Consider the following 18712-nt stretch of genomic DNA (forward strand, 5'->3'; position numbering starts at 1 on the left):
CCCGGCACCGAGGGCACCCGCACCCGCGGGCCTGGAGGGCGGACGGCTTGGGAGGAACCAATGGCAGGATGACTGCAGAAAGGAAGAGTATCCCGGGCAAAACTGTCTGGGCTGAGGCCTGAGGGCGGAGAGGACGTGCTTTGCCACTGGGAAGGACTCAGTGGGGCTGCAGTTCCTGGGGCTGCACCCCTAGACCCCCACAATCCCAGCCAGGGGTGGCAGCTCCAAAAGAAGCAGGATCCTGCGGGGCTCTTTCTTACTTTTGGACTTGATGAACTCTTCTTGGAAAGTGACTTTTGCATCCCTGTGCCTGAGTCCTATTGTCTCTTGCTGTTTTTCAGGAGAATGCAGACTTTTGGAGGGGGGTGGTGTATGTGGGAGTGTGGGTGGCAACTGCTGTGGTCTGATGGCACAGTGTGGGGCCCTCTCCCCCTGCCTGTGCTGATGCCCTAAGTCTGTGATCTGGGAGAGGCCATCAGGAGAAGCCAAATAAAAAGGAGAAGCCATCATCTCTGTCTGCTACTAGGACTCCACTGGGCCCAGAAGCCCAGGGAGGCTGGAAGGCCTGAGGGGCTTGAGGCCCAGGGGCTCACCCTGGAATGTTGGGCCTGAAGCCCACAGGTAGGTACCTGGTGACACTGGTTCCTGGCGAGACCCCAGGTATGGCCCAGCACTGTGGGAGAGGACGTTATCTGGAGATGGGGAAAGGGACTGGGAGGCTAAGGATGTGGTCAGCCGCCTCTCTGCCCTTCCCCTTCCTGCAGAGCTGCTGTCTGTGGTGAGCCACAGACAGGGTGGCAATGAGAGCAGAGTCTGGGCCAGTCTCAGGGAAGGAAGCCGAGGGCAGGGCCCAGGACTGGGGAGTCAGTAGGTCCTGCCTGTACCCCAAGCCATGGGTGGATGGAGTGCCCAGGGAAGAGTGCGCCAGTGTAGCCAGGGCTTCTGTGATGAGGGGCAGACTTGAAATCCAGGCAAGTGGGGCCTCAGACTGAGGCTGCTGAGGAAGTGGGAGGGACAGCCAGCCCCTCAGGGAAGTCTGGAGAGCTGCTCTGCCTCTAAGATGAGCACACAGCTCAGAGTGGGGGACCCCACAGAAGCTGGAGAGATGCCCATAGTTGCCTAGGGAGGAGTGAGGGGTCCCCAGAGCAGCTGAGGTGAGGCTCACCGCCCTGATTACAAGTTTCTTTGCTTTCTGCAAGTGAGATGCTGGCTGGCACACTTGGCATCCCGTCCACAGTCCATAGGCCTCAGGGCTCCAAATTTCCCAGGGCAGGTAGCCATGTCACAGATCATGGGAAGCCTTTGACTCTGAGGCAGAGGGGTCTTCGGGTCCAGCTAGGAGCAAAATGTGGGACTTTGGCCCCAGGCCTGCCCGCTGAGCCTGCCCTATAAGGGAGAGGCAGTGCCACGGTCTGCCAGCAGAAAGGAAAGAGTCAGACCTGGCTGGGATCCCATCTCTGGTCTGCCACTTACTACGTGTGTGACCACTTAACCTCTTTAAGCCTCTAGTACCTTACCTCTGACACAGATGATTCCACCTCAGGGTGGCTGTGAGTATTAACATTCATTCATAAGGTACAGTTTCTGGCAATTAGAAGGTGTTCCACAACTTACTACTGTTCACCTATTATAATTTTATGACAGGCCAGCCTGGACGATGCTTCTACCGTGCTTCAGCCTCAGGTTTTTATTTTCTGGAAATGTGATAAAATGACCATCAAATCCTGCTTTCCAAAGTTCCAGGATGGAAGGAAATGACGTTCTTCCCCAGTGGCGCTCTCAGCCTTGGAAGGGCGAGGGCACCCCCTGCAGGTGGAAGCGGGCGTGTGCCGCAGACTGTGAAAGTCAGCCTGACGATGTGAGGATTTGCCTCCTCACTTACCAGCTGAGTGACCTTGGCAAATCGCCTAAGGGCTTTGAGCCTAGGTGTTTCCATCCCTATAATGGGCTAAAATAAGTACTTACATCACAGGCTGTTGTGCAGACTAAAGGAGAGAATGCATTTAAGGCACTTAGCATAGTGCCTGGCCCACGCAAGCACTCACTGCATGGAAGCTATTAAGACACAGTGTATTCACAGGGATGTTATAAGGAGAGAATGCACGAGAAGGTGTTTTATAAACCAAAGCCCCCAACACATTAGTTATTAACGTTGTTTCATCAGGGCTACCTGTTTGAGTGCACACATCTGCATATTTACAAGAGGATATGTATTTGCCTGGCAATCCGAGGTTTTTTGACATGCACACCTTTTGTGCCTGCTTATAGAGATGTGCAGATCTGTGAATGTCTGTGCGTGCCTCTGTGTATGTGTTTACCTAACAGGTACCCCCTCCTCGCCCTGATTTTTTAAGGGATGCCAGGCCAGAATACCTTTAATTATGTTCCTTCCAGGTTTTCTGGAACCCTTGCTTGAGTTTTTTAATCTGTTTCCGAAGACCATATCCATTCTCCAAGATGACTGATTTGCTGTGGAGAGAAGATAATCTGTGATTAAAGAAATGGAAGTTATTGACCCAGACCACGTGGGTTTATCCAAATACAGAGAAAAATAGTACAAGGATAGGTATTGAATGAATATAAAAAGGAAAGTTCTGGAAAGAGAAAACACACATATAAGACAGAGCTGCTAAAAGTTATGCCCAAAAGATATGAACGACTGATGTACCTAAAGACAGAACTTACGTACCTGTAAGGTTAATCCCAAGAAATCAGTCAAACAGCGTACAAAGGAGAGAGAGGCTTCACTTTGAAAGGGCAGAAAATAATAACAATTACAACACTTTTAGCAGCTTTACAGCATAATGAATGAGACATGCCAGCAACAGTAAATGACAATGGTAAGACCCAGGGCTGTCAGGGACGTGAAGGAAAGGGCACATTTACAGATTTCTAGCTGTACTGTGTGTGTGTTCCTTTTTTGGTAGAGAACAATTTGGCAAAATCACAATAAAAACACCCCAAGGGAGTAATCCAAAAGGAAAAATGAAATTGCAAAAAGGCAGTCCCGGCGGCACTGTACCTATCAGCGAAAGACCTGAAACAACACAGGTGCCCCACCTTAGAGACACAGGCAAAGCATACTCTGGTATTTTACCAGGATGCCAGTGATGGTGAGTTGGGAGAGCAGATCAGAAACTGGTCTGTGCCTGCTGATTATAAGTGTGGACAAACAGGTGGGTGCAGGAACAGACCTTGAGAGAATTTGGGAGGATGTAATAGGATTAGTATTCATGAGGTTCCTTTTTTTTTTTTTTTTTTAATATTTATTTATTTACTTGGCTGTGCCGGGTCTTAGTTGCGGCATGCCAGATCATGCGGGCTCCTTTAGTTGCAGCATGTGGGATCTAGTTCCCTGACCAGGGATCGAACCCAGGCCCTCTGCATTGGGAACATGGAGTCTTAACCACTGGACCACCAGGGAAGTCCCTAGTATCCATCAGGTTCTTGATAATTGTTTTTAAAAGGTGAAAGCTTTGTTTCCTTAGGGCACCTTCCAAAGAGGAGTAGGGAAATGTTTTGAGCACAGACAGCAAGAATTCCTTTGGAGGGACCCCACCTCACTGGATGTGAAACTGGGCTGCTTGCTGAAGGGTGTGTGACCACATCAAGTTTTGCTCACGCTTTGCACGTATGTGTGTGCAGACACCAGAAGGCTGCCTGGAGCAGCGGAGCTGGGCCCAGACAGGCCTCAGTGAGAAGTGGAATTTGCTTAATTGCTTCTGCTCTGTCAGCCTCATGTGGTTTCCTGACACCCAGTGTGATGCTGGGGATAAAAGGGCCTTGGGGGGCTTCCCTGGCAGTCCAGTGGTTAGGACTCCGCGCTTCCACTGCATAGGGCACAGGTTCAATCCCTGGTGGGGAAACTAAGATCCCACATGCTGTCTAGCGCGGCTGGAAAAAAAAAAGGCCACAGGTACAAATACGGGGTGGGGGGAGCTTTTTACCTATTCTTGGATTAGGCTCGAACTTACCTATCCTTCAGAGATTTGCTTCCCTGCCCAGCCAGTCCACTTTCTGCTCTATTGTTTACATCTCAGCATCCTTCACACCCACGGTGCACCAGGGGTGGGACGGGCAGAGGTGGACTTAGCGTTCGTGCGGACACACCCTGGGCACTTGATTGGCGCCTTCGTCTTCCTCTGGTTCAGCCAGCCATCACTGCAAGCCAGGCCCTGGGCGAGGAAGCTGGGGGCACACCTGCCCACTCCAAGACCTTACAGCCAATCAGGGAGGGGGCATAGAGAGGGGAGCGACTTTCTTCGGTTCCCTACATCCACAGTAGAGAGCAGGGAGGCCAGCTCGCAGCGGGACAGAAAGGCCAATACACCTGTGTATCTGCAGGGGCTCACAGAGCAGACCCCCACCTGAGGCCCGCGGGTGGCATGAGGGTGGAGTCGGAGGAGGAATGCAGTGCCTTCCCTTCTAAAGGCTGCAGCGGGCCCAGCTGCTTGCTGCTCTGCAGAAAATGGGCCCAGAATTCCCAGATCTTCTTGTTAAAACTCTGAAACCCCTAGTTTTATGTGAAATGGATTTTTAAAAAAAACATGTGTTGAGCCAACACTGTACAGGCCAAACCCGCTTTGCATGATGAATGAGGCCTGTGGGCCTCCACTGAGGACCTCCGCTGGCGGTCACGGGAGTGGGGAGGTGGCACCTGCAGGCTTGGGCAGGAGCAGCTCACCAGTCCCAGAGCCCAAACCAGGTGCTCCTTGCCTTCGCCTCTCCCCCTCCCCCTGGTTCCCACGCCCACCTCTGGTCCTTCCCCTCATCACCACTAGGCCACTAGATGGCACCACAAGCCCAGCAGCTCACACTGCAGCGCAAACCTGGGTCCCAAGTCCCTGAATCCCACCCAAGCTTATCTGATAACTTCACCGCCATGGGCCACCCTGGGGACTTCTTGGCTTTTTCTTTTCTCTTTGAGTTTTTATTAAGTAAAAAAAAAATCTCTTTATGTCAGGTTACTTCTGTCCTCCAGGCCAGTGCTACCCAATAGAAATATAATGCAAGCCACATTTTAAATTTTCTTGTAGCCATATTTAAAAAAGAAGAGACACAGGTGATATTAATTTTAAAATGTTTTAGTAGCCCAGTATATCCAAAATATTATCATTTCAATATGCACTCTATATACACTGTATCAATGAGATATTTTACTTCTTTTTTTTTCATACTAAGTGTTCGAAATCCAGTGTGTGTTTTATACTTACAGCACATCCCAGCGTGGGCAAGCCACATTTCAGGGGCTCTATGGCCACATTTGGCTGGAGGCTATGGAATTGGGCTGGGTAGCGGTAGGTCCACAGGGCCTGAGTTCTTCCCCCCAAGAATCAGCTCCCAGGTTGTAACATGGAATTCTGTCCAAGCTGGATACTGACTTAGAGTCGAGGGATCTCAGGCACCCAAACTGCCCCCCTCTGCAGGAGGTCTCTTATTAAACCAGCATCAGCACATTTCTGGAAGTTCCTGGGCAGAAGAGCCTAGCTGACTCTCCTGGCCCCTTCTCTGGCCTGGGGGAGCCTCCTTCTGTGCCTTTGTGGCCAGCTCTCCACTCTCCACTTATCACACCCCCTCCTCCACCTTGTCGTGGCCCTTGCTGGAAGCAGCATTTCAGAAGCCAGCTTGAGACATAACCCAAAGCTATTTCTTTCCACTAAAGTGGCTCATCTTGCTCCAATCCAGTCCCTGGACTTGGACCAGGGATTGATGTCTGATTGGGATACACTTTGAGATGAGTCTGGGCCTTGGTTTTCTAACCTCTGCTATCAAAGGGTTTGAACTCCACAACTTCTGAGACCCCTTCTCACCTCTGACTTCCCACCCCCATACCCCATGACCTACACCCTCCTCCAAACCACACACACACACACACACCCTGGTGGTTCTATGCCACCTTATAAAACAATGTAAGGAGAGAGATCAGGGGCATAGAAAGAGATGCAGGGAATAGAGAAGGTGGCAGAAACAGAGGGAGGAGACATGAGAGGACAAAGAGAGACAGAGGACAGGCAGCCAGAACCGAGGCCCTTCAGAGCTGGCATCTGCCCTAAGAAGCTCCTGAAACAGAAGGATCTTTGCTGGTTCTTTAGAAGCACCTGAGAAGAGCTCTAATGGCTATGAGATGGGGCCAACGCCCCTCCCTAATAACCCCTCTGCCCCACCCCTTGGTGAGCTGCTCAGACATCCATTCAGAGGGTGCAGGCAGCATCCTCCAGAGGCCACGCTAGTACTCACTCCACCCCTCCCTCCCGGAGCTAGGGACCAGGTTCTGGCTTGGACACCTCTGGGCATGGGAGGTCAGGGTCAAGGTGGGATGCAGTAGGTCCAGGGCCCAGCGCTTCCCCACAGATGGGAGAAGCAAGAGCCTGTTCCAGTAGAGGAGAAGCAGAGGATTCAGTCTCCGTGACTGCCACACTGATTTGTCAACACACACAATGGTTGAAGACACACTCATTTTGACCCACTTTGTCTTTCTTCCCCACCCAGAGCCCCCAGCCCAGAAGAGCAGGTCCTGGGTCTGCAGTGGAAGCCAGAGGCTGGCTCAAGTCCACCTGGGCAGGGCTGGGCTGGGCTGGGCTGAGCTGGGCTGGGGCAGAGGCAGAATGTTGCCGGGCGGTTCTCTGGGGAGAGGGGAATTGAAAAGCATCTCTGAGGAGGGCAGGGAGGGAGACTGGGTGATGTGTATACACACACACACACACACACACACACACACACACACACACACACAGAGCCTCCCTGACTTAGCCTAAGCCTCACTAGGGAGAACTGCAGTCTTCTCTCTGCTCTTGGATCTGCTTTCTGTTGGTTCCCCGCCCATCTGTGCTGTCAGCAGCACCAGCAAAGTTGGCCTCAAACTTGAATGGAGCTGAAGGCTCCGGCTTCCCGGAGCTCCACAGGGCAGCAGGCTGGTCCGAGCCTCTGAACTCAGCTGGTGCAGAGAAGCCGACCCTCCGAGCCCCCAGCTGGCCCTTACTCTCCTGAGCGACTTGTCTGCCCCTGACCCGTGGGCCCCCAGTCTGGGCCGGGTCTGGGCTGAGGAATGGTGCGCTGAGGTCCCTCTGGAGCCCCTCGTCCTGGCCTGGAGCTGGAGCAGCCCAAGGCCCAGGCCAGCATGGCCAACCCCGGGCAGTTCCCAGCTCGGGAGCCAGGCCCCACGTCACCCCTGGACCTGCTGGAGATGGAGAAGCTCCTCACCAAGGTCGGGAGCCAGGATGACAAGCCCCTGAGGCTGTCCAAGTCCCTCTCAGGGGCTCTGGACCTGGAGCAGAACGGCCACAGCCTGCCCTTCAAGGTGGTGTCGGAGGGGCACCGGGAGGCCTCGCTCCCCCGGTCAACCTCCCGGGCCAGCTCGAGGCGGGCATCCTCCACTGTCACCACCTCCTATGCCCCGGACAGAGAAGTTCCCAAAGATTACCTCATCCTTGCCATCGCCTCCTGCTTCTGCCCCGTCTGGCCCCTCAACCTCATCCCCCTCATCTTTTCCATCATGGTAAGTGCCACTCTTTGTTCCAGGGCAGGGGCTGGGCCTGGGGTTGGCAGCCAAGCTTCCCTGGCAGCCTCTGTCACCCTGCCCAGGGTGTAGAGAAAAAAGCTGGGTGCTGGGGGGCCTGGGGGGAGACGCCCCTTCTCAGCTGGCCTGCTACTCCCCCTTGGAGAGGGGCCTTAAGAGCTTCTGTTTGCTGTCCTCCTTCACCTCTGCTCCCAGACATCACAGCTTTTTACACACATTCCTGCTGGGACGGGGATTCCAGAAAGCCGCCCGGAGCTAAATTCTGCACAGAAATACAGCCACGTCGGGGGTCTTGCCTTTGCGGGGGTCAGGGGCTTGTTCCAAGGAGTCACTCCTGAGTGGGGCTGTGAGTCTGCAGAGGTTGAAGCCAACATGGGATCCCAGGGCCCCGTGTTCGCAGGAGGGGGACCAGGTACCCTCCTAGGGCCTCCTGGGTGTTCTAACAGCCTCTGGAAGCTCTGGTTTCCAAGAGCGGGCAGTGGCTTCCCTGCCATGCACTGAGGGCCCCGGGGCCCGGCTCTCCCAGGGCTGCTCTCCTGGGGGGAGCTTCTCGCTGGGAGCCTCACCGTTGCACTGATTTCGGCATCTGTCTTCAGGGTGGGGCGGTCTGGGCCAAGGGTGGGAACACACGTGTGTCAGAGGGCATGGCTGGCCTGGCCAGGGAGGGCCTGGGGGCTATTTTTTGCTTCTCCCACACTCGTGCTGTAGGGTTTTGAGCAAATTGTCTTAGATTGTCTCCAATCCAAGTCATATGGATAGAGCTACTTACAGAGGAGCCACAGAAAATGTTGGTAGTTGTTGGCAAGTGACTTTTGTGGTCCAGGAAGTTGGGAGGGGGGGTGCTGGCAGGGAGTGACTTTCCGAATGAGGTTGGGAGCAGGAGACAGTACACGGAGAGGGGAGACACTGCCTGCTTTCCTCTGGAGGGACTCTGCTATTGAGTCATCCATCATTGAGCCCCAGGAGATGTGGTCATTCCTGCTGCCCCGCTGTCCTCTGAGAAAACCCTTATTTCCTCATACGTCTCTCTGTCCACTTCACTAAGGCCCAGTCTCCAGCTGGGGGGTGGGGGGTGGGGAGGATGCTTCCCCAACCCCTACTGAATCCAGCACCGCCTGCCAGGGCTTAGGGGACACCGACAGCATTCCCGAGTCCCAGGGACAGCGTGGGCAGAAGAGTCAGGGCTGGGCCAGGCCTTTGAGGAACTTCCCATGCTGCCTGCTGCTCTTGGGGGCAGCTGGGGGCAGAGCCGGGCCACAGGGGTGCAGCCAATGGCTCTGGGTAGGGCCAACCTCTTGGTTACAGGCAGAAGCCCCAGGAGAGGTGACAGGCTTTAGGGAGGGAAACCACACAAGGGCCCAGGAGAAAACAGTTGCTAGAATCTGTCTCCTGCTGGGAGTGGCAGGGTGTGGGCTGGGTAGGAGATGCCTTTGCCAAAGGAAACCTGAACCCAAGACTGCGAGACAACGGAGCCCACCCCCAGTGCATCTCTACATCCTTTTCAGGTTCTTGAGTCAAGTCTGATGGTCACCGGGCCTGGGGCAGGGAATACGGTGCTAAACCAGATGCCATCACCAATTCCCATGAGCCTCCTGTCCAGTGGGGAGAAACTTGTAAACAGGTCCTTACAACACATTGCAAGAAGCACTCACGCTAGACAAAACCACAAAGTATTCTGTGGCCTCAGGCGAATCACTCAGTATTCCCATCTGCAAACTGGGTGTCAGCATAACACCTAAATTATAGAGCTGTAAGAGGGTAAAATTAAATAAGTGCTAAATCACCCAGCACATAGTAAGTGCTATTAACGTGGTGGTGGAAAATTAGGTGAATGTCTCCCTGGTGGGGGATGGGAAGCTATTACTAGTTTGTTGGGGTTTTTTTTTTTTGTTTTTGTTCTTGTTTTTTTTTTTTTTTGGCCATGCCACACCCACAGGGCCTGTGGGATCTTAGTTCCCTGACCAGGGATTGAACCGGAGCCCCCTGCGTTGGAAGCATGGAGCCTTAACCAGTGGACCGCCAGGGAAGTCTCGTTTGTTGGTTTTTTTAGAGCTGTGAAATATAATTCACATATTATATAATTCACCCATCTAAAGTGTACAATTCAACGATTTTTAGTATATTCACAGACAATAACCGCAGTCAATTTGAGAACAATTTCCTCACCTCCAAAAGAAACCCAGCCCCTTTTTTCTTCCCCATCCCTTCCAAACCTGAGCAATCACTTCTTCCTGTCTCCGTGGTCTTGCCTCTTCTGGGCATTTCATATGCAGACATACCTTGTTTTATTGTGTTTCGCTTTACTGTGCTTCCCTGATATTGCATTTTTTACAAATTGAAAGTTTGTGGCAACCCTTCATCGAGCAAGTCTATCGGCGCCATTTTTTTCCAACAGCATCTGCTCACTTTGTGTCTCTGAGTCATATTTTGTTAATTCTTGAAATATTTCAAATGTTTTCATTATTTTCATATGTGTGATGGTGACCCATGATCAATGATCTTTGATGTTACTATTGCAGAAAGATCACAACTCACTGAGCAATGATGGTTAGCATTTTTTAGCAATAAGGTATTTTATTTTATTTTATTTTAAATTATTTATTTTATTTATTTATTGGCTGCACTGGGTCTTCATTGCTGCACATGGGCTTTCTCCAGTTGCTGCGAGCGGGGGCTACTCTTCATTGTGGTGCGCGGGCTCCTCATTGTAGTGGCTTCTCTTGTTTTGGAGCACAGGCCCTAGGCACGTGGGCTTCAATAGTTGCAGCACATGGGCTCAATAGTTGTGGCTCACAGGCTCTAGAGCACAGGCTCAATAGTTGTGGCGCACGGGCTTAGTTGCTCCGTGGCATGTGGAATCTTCCCAGGGCAGGGCTCAAACCCGTGTCCCCTGCATTGGCAGGCGGATTCTTTACCACTGCACCACCTAGGAAGTCCAGCAATAAGGTATTTTAAAATTAAGGTGTGTACATTGTTGTTTTAGACACAATGTTACCGCACACTTAATAGACTACAGTACCGTAGAAATGTAACTTTTATATACACTGAGAAACCAAAACATTTGTGTGACTCCATTTGTTGTGATAATCACTTTTCTAGTTCATAGGACACGCCCGTGCCCCAGGGAGGGCAGGGTCCATTATTTATCTAGAGTTGAAACACTTGGTCCCATTCAAACAGCAGCAGAGGTGGTGAAGGAGAGACAAAGAGCGTGGAAAGAGACAGTCTCCATGCTGGTGTCTCAGGTCCTGGCAACAGATTTCAGAGCTCCTCATCTGATTACTGGGTACCAAGTGAAGGATCAAGCCCCCAACCCCGGGGGTGGGGGAAGGAGACCCACAGCCCTGACAGCCTCACTAGAGGTCACTGTCCACAGAGCATGTCCTAGTATGAGGCTGACAAAGTCTGGCTAATTGTTCCCATTTACCAGATGAGGCAACTGAGGCCTGAGAACAGTGCCTTGCCCGTATTCACACAACTGGTAAGAGGCACATCAGCTGGATATTGAATCCAGTGTTCTCTTCATGGCCCCACCCTGTATCTACCTCTGGGACAAAGATGGTGTGTTCCTCCTAGGAAAACCAAACCTTTTGGGCATTTGTGCAGGGAGGGAATAATTCTACTTCCTTTCCTCGTTTTCTCCCCCACCTCCCAGTGGTCTCCTCCCTGCCACCCACTCATTTTTTCAGTGGAAGAGTAATTGACCAGCAGTGTCCTTCTCACTGTGGCTCTGACTGGGCCTTGCTGGGTCCAGGGCCTGCTGGGATCAGGGGCTCTACCTCAGGAGCTGTGATCACAGGTATGCAGACCCAGCCCTGCTCAGCACTGCAGCCTCCCGTGAGCCTCCTGGGGTGGCCAGGGCAGGGCTAGTTTCATCCATTTTACTTCTGGGTCAGACTAAGAAATGGCCATGCTCCCTGGTCCTGCAAGGTCTCCTGTCAGTGAGGGATGCTGGACCCCGGGCAGTGGGCCTTCTGTTGCTGATAAAAGAAGCATCAGAAAGACTTGGGTGTGCATCCCATCTCTATCCCTTTTAAGTCACATGACCATGTCCAAATCCCTTCCTTGGCTCCAGTTTCCTCACCTATAAAACATGTGTAATAAAACCACCTACCTCATAGGGCTGTTGGGAGGATTAAATGAACTAACGTGTGTTCCAGAGCCTGGCACACAGTAAATCCTTAATAAATGGAAGTGGTCTCTATTATTATTAATACTGAATGAAACTGCAGTGTCAGAGGAAAGGCCAAACCCCCAGTGGACAGGCATTTCTGGCTTTTAGCAATTTGGATACAATGGAATCTCACCCCTCATTACAACCTCGGGGGGGGGGGGCGCATCCCTGTGTGCGGTTTTGGTGGCAGCCTCCGAGCAGCCCCTTCTCTGTAGGTTGTTCCTACAGCACGTGGGAGTAACGCAGAGATCCAGAGAGGCTTCAATGCTTCCTTACTTAGGCATTTTTGACAACTTAATTATTTAACTGATGTGTTGCAGCCTCATATTCATTCATTTATGATTTATCCATTCACTCAACAAGAGTGCTAAGCCCTGACCAGGGCTGATGGTCAGCTGGCACGCAGGCATACGGCTTAAGATATTGACATACTTTTTTTTTTTTTTTTTTTTTTTTGGCCATGGCTCTCGGCTTGCAGGATCTTAGTTCCCCTATCAGGGATCAAACCTGGGCCCTTGGCAGTGAGAGCATGAGTCCTAACCACCTAGACCGCCAGGGAAGTCCCTTGACATACTGCTAACAGCTGCTGTCTCAAGTCCCTAAGTCTTCCCAATCCCTCTCATCCACCACTGCATCTGCCCTGACTCCTACCCCCAGAACCCCCCACCACACCTCCCCTCTCTCCAGCAATGGAGGGGTTAACCTGTAGTCAGGGCATTTCAGAAACAACTGCATCTTTGCACAGAGAGTGCTATGAAGGAGGCATGAAGAAGCACATCTTTTTGCTTTGACCTGCGGGAGATGCTTGATCTCTGTGGAAGGGCTAATAACTGATCCACCCTGGCACAGCTTGTCAGTTCTCCTCAGATCTGCTGGGCCTTGGCCTGAGCCTCACGGGTAGAGGAAGCTCTTTCCCAAGAAGTTCTGTTGCCACCCTCCTCTGGCTGGATTCAGCCTCTGGCAGCTCTCAACACCCTGCTCACCAACCTCCCATCCTTTCCCCACACGCAAACATTTTTCAATGTTTTCCTCACTGATCTATCAACCTGGATTCATTTTCTCGCTCACCATTGCCACAGGCATTGCAATCACGAATGATCTATTCATTCAGTCATTACAACCATCACTGCAGTTATTATTGTTGTGCCTTCAACTTGAGCCATTTGGTATAAGAGGAAGATGGTGCCACTCGTTGGGACTAAGAGCAGCTGGTAATTTACTCATAAGAAGAAATGAAGGGCTTTCTTCCATCCCTGGAACCAAGGGATGGATCTTTCATTTGGTAACTAATGGGGAGGAGGGACTTCAGAAGTGAGTGCCAGCTAGCAGTGGGCAACTTCTCAAGTAAAAGTAGGGCTCTGTTCTTAGAGGCAGTTACTATCCCTCTTTTTTACAGATCGGGAAAACTAAGACTTACAGAAGAGTTGTGAGGTTTACATTGGATAGAGTGTATAAAGTTTCTAACACAACAAAGCAGCCACAATCAGGTCTGCCCTGTTCCATCCGGCCATGCCCACTGTGTCTCCTTCAATGGCGTCCCTCAGGCTTGAAGGAACATGCATGACCGGGATGCGTGGACTGATGGTTCTGCGGGTAAAGAAGTGTGATTTGGCTCAGTTTAACTGAAAAAAATTCTCTCTTCCTCTCTCCTTTCCTCCTCAACTCTCACACCCAAGAAACCACCCATGTGCCTCTCTCCATGGTCCTGAATCAGTACTGCACGGACTTTTTCAGGAAAGTGGGGGACAGGACTCATCTTAAAGCCTCTGCTCCTCCCCCTGATGCTATATGTACAGCTGAGAATGAGCCCTTGATAATGACTGAAGGTAACCCCAGGATTTCTGAAGCTGAACTTCCTGGAAATCCCGGAAGTTTATGTGGCTCCCTCTTCCTCCCAATGTTGCCTTGATGTTGATGTCCTGAGTTTGGTGACCTGAGCTTGCCGTCCATTAGATCATTTTATCCTCTACCACTCCTATGAGGCAGGGATTGTTATTAGGTCTTTTTACAGATGAGGAGCTGGAGCCCAGAACACTGTGCAGGTGTGGTGAGAGAAGTAACTGGAGGAGTGGAGAAAGGCCAGATCAAGAAGGGCCCCAACTGTCACAAAACGGAACCTGGGTTTTGTCCTATAGGCACTGGGGAGCCTACAACTGGGTGAGACAAATAGAGGATTTCTTCAAGACAGGAGAGAAAAGGATCCAGTCCCGAAGGAGAGGGTGGGACGACCAAGGAGTGATTGCTGCCTCAATGTCCCTGGGCAGCAGGGAGAGGCTGAGGTCTGGACTTGAGCTTACACATAGTTCCTGGCACAAGGTAAATGTTCAAATAATGCTAGGGATTACGACCATCCCAGTGGGGATGGAGGAATCCTGGTGGGCTTCACAGAGGAGGTGGCACTGGAGCCAGCTGATAAAGGATGGAGAGGATTTGGACATGTGGTGTTGTGGGGGAGTGGGAATGCGGGCAGGAGAAAGCATGAGCAAAGGCAGGTGGAAGTTGGTGCCCACACCCAGAGCAGCTCAGATCGGCTGGACCCAGAGGTTGTGGAAGAGAACAGCAGAGGGTAAAACCAGGAAATGCAAAGCAAACCTGAGTTCGGACTCTGTTCTGCAGACAGCAGGGGGCCGTGGAAGATACTGGACAAGAGTGATTGCCTTAGCCACCATCAGCTCTCAGCTCTCAGCTCCTGGCTCTCCTCTGATCCCCTACTACAGTCAGGGGGGTCTTTTGGAAACCTGTATCCAATCATACCATCCTCTGCCCCAAGCCTTCCATCTTCACTGGCTCTCACTGTTCTCGGATAAGGACCGACCCCCTCCCTGTACGGGCAGAGCCCTGCCTGGCCTGGCCCTGCGCACCTCTGCAGCCCCCTCTTACTCACTGTCTCAGCCCCAGCTGCTTCCTTCGGTCAGTACCGATTTATTGAACATCCACATATTTGCCGTGTTGGGCCTCCCTCAGGGCCTTTGCACATACTGTTCTCTCTGCCCAGAATACTCTTCTTCCTTTGGAGAAAAAAAATCTATTTAATTCTTACTCATTTCTCAATCCAGACGTCCTCCCTTTAGGAAGTGTTCCCTGACTCTCCCCTTCTATAAACTCTCATAGTACCAGGCACCTCTCCTTTGGAACACTACCCACACTTGCAATTTTACTTTTATTTGCGTGATTACAATGGAGGACAGCCTTTCCCACCAGGCTGTAAGCTCCATGAGCATAAGAACTGGGGCTCTCTTGCATGCTGCTGCATCCCAGGGTCCTAGCACCATGCCTGGCATGAATATCTGTAGGGCGAAATGGTGGTGTGGGGAGTAGAATGGAGAGGAAGAGAGCCTGGAACCTGGGGGATCTTCAAAAGGCTGTTGTCAATGGCTTGAGTGAGAAGTGGCACCTGGAACTAGGGCAGGTGCAATGAAGCTGGAGAGTAGAGGTGCAATGGAATTGACTAGGAGAGGAAATTAGCAGGGTGGGATGGGAGGGGAGTTAGACTGAGTGGGAGGACTTTAGGCTGTTGCCAATAATTGGGGCTTGAGCATGTGGAAGGAGGAACACAAGTGAGGAGCAGATCTGGGAAGTAGGAAGCTGTGGTTTGGGGTAAAGTGAGTGAGGTCATGCTGTTGTAGGCAGCTGGCACTGGCCTGGAAGGAGCCTGGCATAGGGAACCACGGGGTGGGGGTGGGGGATCAGTTAGAATTCTGAGAGATGAAGACAGGACCCAGGGGACAGAGGTGCCCCATTGAAGAGAACAGAGAGGGGAGGGTCGCTTCTGTGAACTTCAGCTTCTTTAAAAATGGGCAACACTGCCAACCTCATAGGATGATTCCGAGGCTAAATGAGATCATTCAGGCAGAGTCATTAGCAAGCTGCCCGGCACAAAGTAAGGGCTCTAAAAATCTTCGTCACCATGGCTACCATCATCATCAAGGTACTTGCCGGTTCCCTGCTGAACTCAGGAGCCTCCAATAATCAGAACATAAAATAACCAAATAAATGGCCTGAAGCCTTGAAAGTCGTCGCACCTTTAGTGGGACTCCTGCCTGTGGCTGTTCTATCAATAGAAGTCCAAGTTTTAGAGCTGGAGGAATCTGGGGGTCACGGGCCAGCCCTGGGCAGTGGTGAGGGGGCCTCCACAGAGAAGCTTGGGACACACCTCCTACTGAGCCCCCCCGGGCCCCTCAGGATCCTCTCTGTCCTCATATCCTCTGTCCATCCCCATCCTCACCCACCTGATTTCACCCAATTAAATAGGGCCAAGAAAAGCCCAGCTTACTGAGGAGTGAAATATCAGATAGGGCCCCTGTGAAACCATCCGTGGCTTCACCCCAGCCCCAGCCTTCCTGGCTCAAAGCCAAAACACCTCGCCTTTCTGGTATGATCTGGGAAGCGGGCTTGGCTGAACAAGGATGTGGTTCTTGGGTGGGAAATAGGGGGAGGGAGGACCAGTGATTTCTTTCCTTTCATGGAAAAGGAGGCTGACAGAGGAAAAGAGGCAGGCATGTCAGGCCATAGAAAAAGCCACAGGGGCTGCCTTAGTGCAGCTACAGGAGTGAGACTTGGGCTGGGGTCCACGGGGGGCTGGCTTCTCTCTCCTGCCAGCTCAGCGTGGCCTGGACCTGGTCCACCCTCCCAGGCCCTCAGTCTCCACTGTACCACCCTGCCCATCACTGTCCTGAGATAATGCCCTGGGGACTTCCCTGGCGGTTCAGTGGGTAAGACTCCACACTTCCACTGCAGGGGACACGGGTTTGATCCCTGGTGGGGAACTAAGATCCCCCATACCGTGCAGCATGGCAAACAAACAAACAAACAAACAAAAAACTGAGATAACGCCCCACATTGCTTGGTCATGCTTCCAGCTGTCCCCAGCCAGCAAGGGACAGGCTTAGTTAGGGGTCCCCATAAGAGGTCTGGCCACTCGAGTCCAGGCCACTTCTCCTGAAGAAGCCCCTGCCTCTCCCTTAAGGGGGATGCTGGAGTGTGGGCCACAGTGGGGACCGGGTGTGCTCCAGAGGCTCAGGCAAGGGGCCCCCAGCAAGGCGGCCAAGAACAGCCTTCCTGAGGCCTCTGCCCGCCTCTCTCTGCAGTCTCGAAGTAGCGTGCAACAAGGGGACCTGGACGGGGCCCGGAGGCTGGGCCGCCTGGCCCGGATGCTTAGCATCACCTTCATCACCATGGGGACCGTCATCATCATTGTGGCCGTGACTGTCAACTTTGCAGGTGAGGCCCAGCCGCACCCCAGCTTGCTTGGTGTGAGGACGGTGGAAGGGTGTGGCCGAGGCTCCTGGGACAAGGGTGGTGGTGGGGAGAAGGGTAAGAGCATGTGGGGGCCACAGCCATCTCCTCCCACTCCAGAAAAGCAACCCAGTCCGCTGCAGCGACCGGCCGAGTGGGGTTGGCTTTCTGACTTTCTAATGCCTGGAGAGCAGGTCACTAGAAAAGGGCAAGGGAAGAGCACCGGCCCAGAAGTCAGAGGCCACAAGCTCTAGTCTGAGCTCTGATGGCCCTGGGTTCTGCACCAGGGTCTTCCTGGTTGAGCCTCAGAGTTTTCATGTCAAAAGTGGTAGGAAGAAGCCTCCAGTATAGAGGCTTTTGTGAGTATCACCTGAGATAACGCATGTGACTGCTTTGTAAGCTGGGGGCTTGCCGCACAGCTGCCCTGCTGAGACAGCCAGGACTTACTGGAAGTACACCATGCATGTGCTAGAAGTCAGGAAGCAACACTTTTGTGAGCACCCAAAGGTGGCCCAGGTAAGTTATCCAAGCAGAGAGGCCATTTTCAAAGGTGACACTCAGCGGCTCACAAAGCCCGGGCAGCTTTGAGAATTTCTTGGCCAGGCAGGCCAGCATTGTCTATTTTCCTCCCATCAGGAGTCACATCCCACCTCCGAACCATGTGCCCACCTCACACACTTGCATCGGGAGCCTCCAAGCCCCTCTGGTAATCAACCTAAGTTGTTCCCTTAAAGACCTTGCCCCTCCGCGTGTGCTCCATACACCAGTGGCTGTGGCTGTCGACTCCAAGAACAGGTCGGAAATACATAATCTCAGGCTCCACCCAGACCCACTGACTCAGAATCTGCATTTTAATAAGATTCCCAGCCCAATAATTAAAGTTTGGGAGGCACTGGCCTAGAATATAGAGTGTTGAACTTGGGGCAGAAAGCCTGGGATTCGGCCGTGGCGTCACAGGGAACATTGGCCTTGTAGGAGAGGGAAGAGTTCCGGTTTGTAACCAGCCTGCCTGGGGTCAAAATGCAGGTCCTCCGCTTCATCTCTCGGAGCAGAAGCACGTTCCTTAATCTCTGAGTTTGACAGGCGTGCAGGTGCCTGAGGAGCAGGAACCCACTGGCCCAGGGCACAGGCCTCAGTACACCTTCCGATGCCTCAGTCTCTTTGTCCTTAGCCATGCCTCTTTCGATGCCAAGTGACAACCGCTGAACACAAACTGGCAAGGGACTATTTAGCTTTCACTAAAATATTCAAGCAGCGGTGGTTCTAGTCTCAGGGGTCACGTGTCCATCTCCAAACCAATCAGCCCTCTCCTTGGCAGGAGTTCACGTCCATCAGGAGCCCCAAACCAAATCACCCCTGTTACCATTTCCCACTAGGAAACCAAAACCCACCTCCTCAAAAAAGGACCAGAAGACCCTGTGCTCTGAGCTCTGTTCTGCCATAACTGTTCTTCTCTTTACAGTTCAGAAGAAATAAAACTACCTAGGGGGCTGTGCTAGCAGAAGCAGGCCCCAGCCTGCTGGAGAGCTCCATGCCCACGCGCCCCACGTACCGCGGAGGACAGGACGGTGCCTGCCAAGCACCCACCTGTCCCCCAGCTCCAAAAGCACAGACTTGGAGGGAAACCCCCGAATCACCCCATTGCCAGCCCACATCAAATGGGAAAAGAAAGCAAGAGGAAGAAAGGAAGGAAGGAAATGAGATGGACAGTGAAACCAGCGAATCTTGTGGTTTAATCTCATGGGCACATCCCGGCATTTTAACCCCAGGGTTCTGGCTGGTTTCTC

At 52.4% G+C, this 18712-nt stretch overlaps 1 protein-coding gene across 3 annotated transcripts; it reads left to right on the top strand.

Annotated features, from left to right (window-relative positions):
* Nucleotides 1-7039: 7039 nt before the first annotated feature.
* Nucleotides 7040-18494, top strand: TRARG1 (trafficking regulator of GLUT4 (SLC2A4) 1). Of its 3 annotated transcripts, none has more exons than XM_057716243.1 (3): nucleotides 7040-7495; nucleotides 16778-16910; nucleotides 18388-18494. In XM_057716243.1, exons 1-3 carry the CDS (start codon nucleotides 7118-7120, stop codon nucleotides 18399-18401), a joined length of 525 nt encoding a protein of 174 aa, XP_057572226.1. In that variant the 5' UTR covers nucleotides 7040-7117; the 3' UTR covers nucleotides 18402-18494. The 3 variants fall into 3 exon arrangements, with proteins under 3 accessions (XP_057572226.1, XP_057572224.1, XP_057572225.1); XM_057716241.1 differs by having other exon boundaries at nucleotides 7080-7495; nucleotides 16778-16928; nucleotides 18319-18401; XM_057716242.1 differs by having other exon boundaries at nucleotides 7080-7495; nucleotides 18302-18399.
* Nucleotides 18495-18712: the final 218 nt, after the last annotated feature.

Source organism: Hippopotamus amphibius, chromosome 17, assembly GCF_030028045.1.
Source record: "Hippopotamus amphibius kiboko isolate mHipAmp2 chromosome 17, mHipAmp2.hap2, whole genome shotgun sequence".
NCBI classification, from domain to species: Eukaryota; Metazoa; Chordata; class Mammalia; order Artiodactyla; family Hippopotamidae; genus Hippopotamus; species Hippopotamus amphibius.

What these genes read in the sequence shown, in the direction of transcription:
- TRARG1 (XM_057716241.1), top strand. Translation starts at nt 7,118, where the DNA reads ATGGCCAACCCCGGGCAGTTCCCAGCTCGGGAGCCAGGCCCCACGTCA. An exon ending in CCCTCATCTTTTCCATCATG is followed by an intron (nt 7,496 to 16,777) that starts GTAAGTGCCACT and finishes CTCTCTCTGCAG; the next exon opens with TCTCGAAGTAGCGTGCAACA. An exon ending in AGGTGAGGCCCAGCCGCACC is followed by an intron (nt 16,929 to 18,318) that starts CCAGCTTGCTTG and finishes CAAAACCCACCT; the next exon opens with CCTCAAAAAAGGACCAGAAG.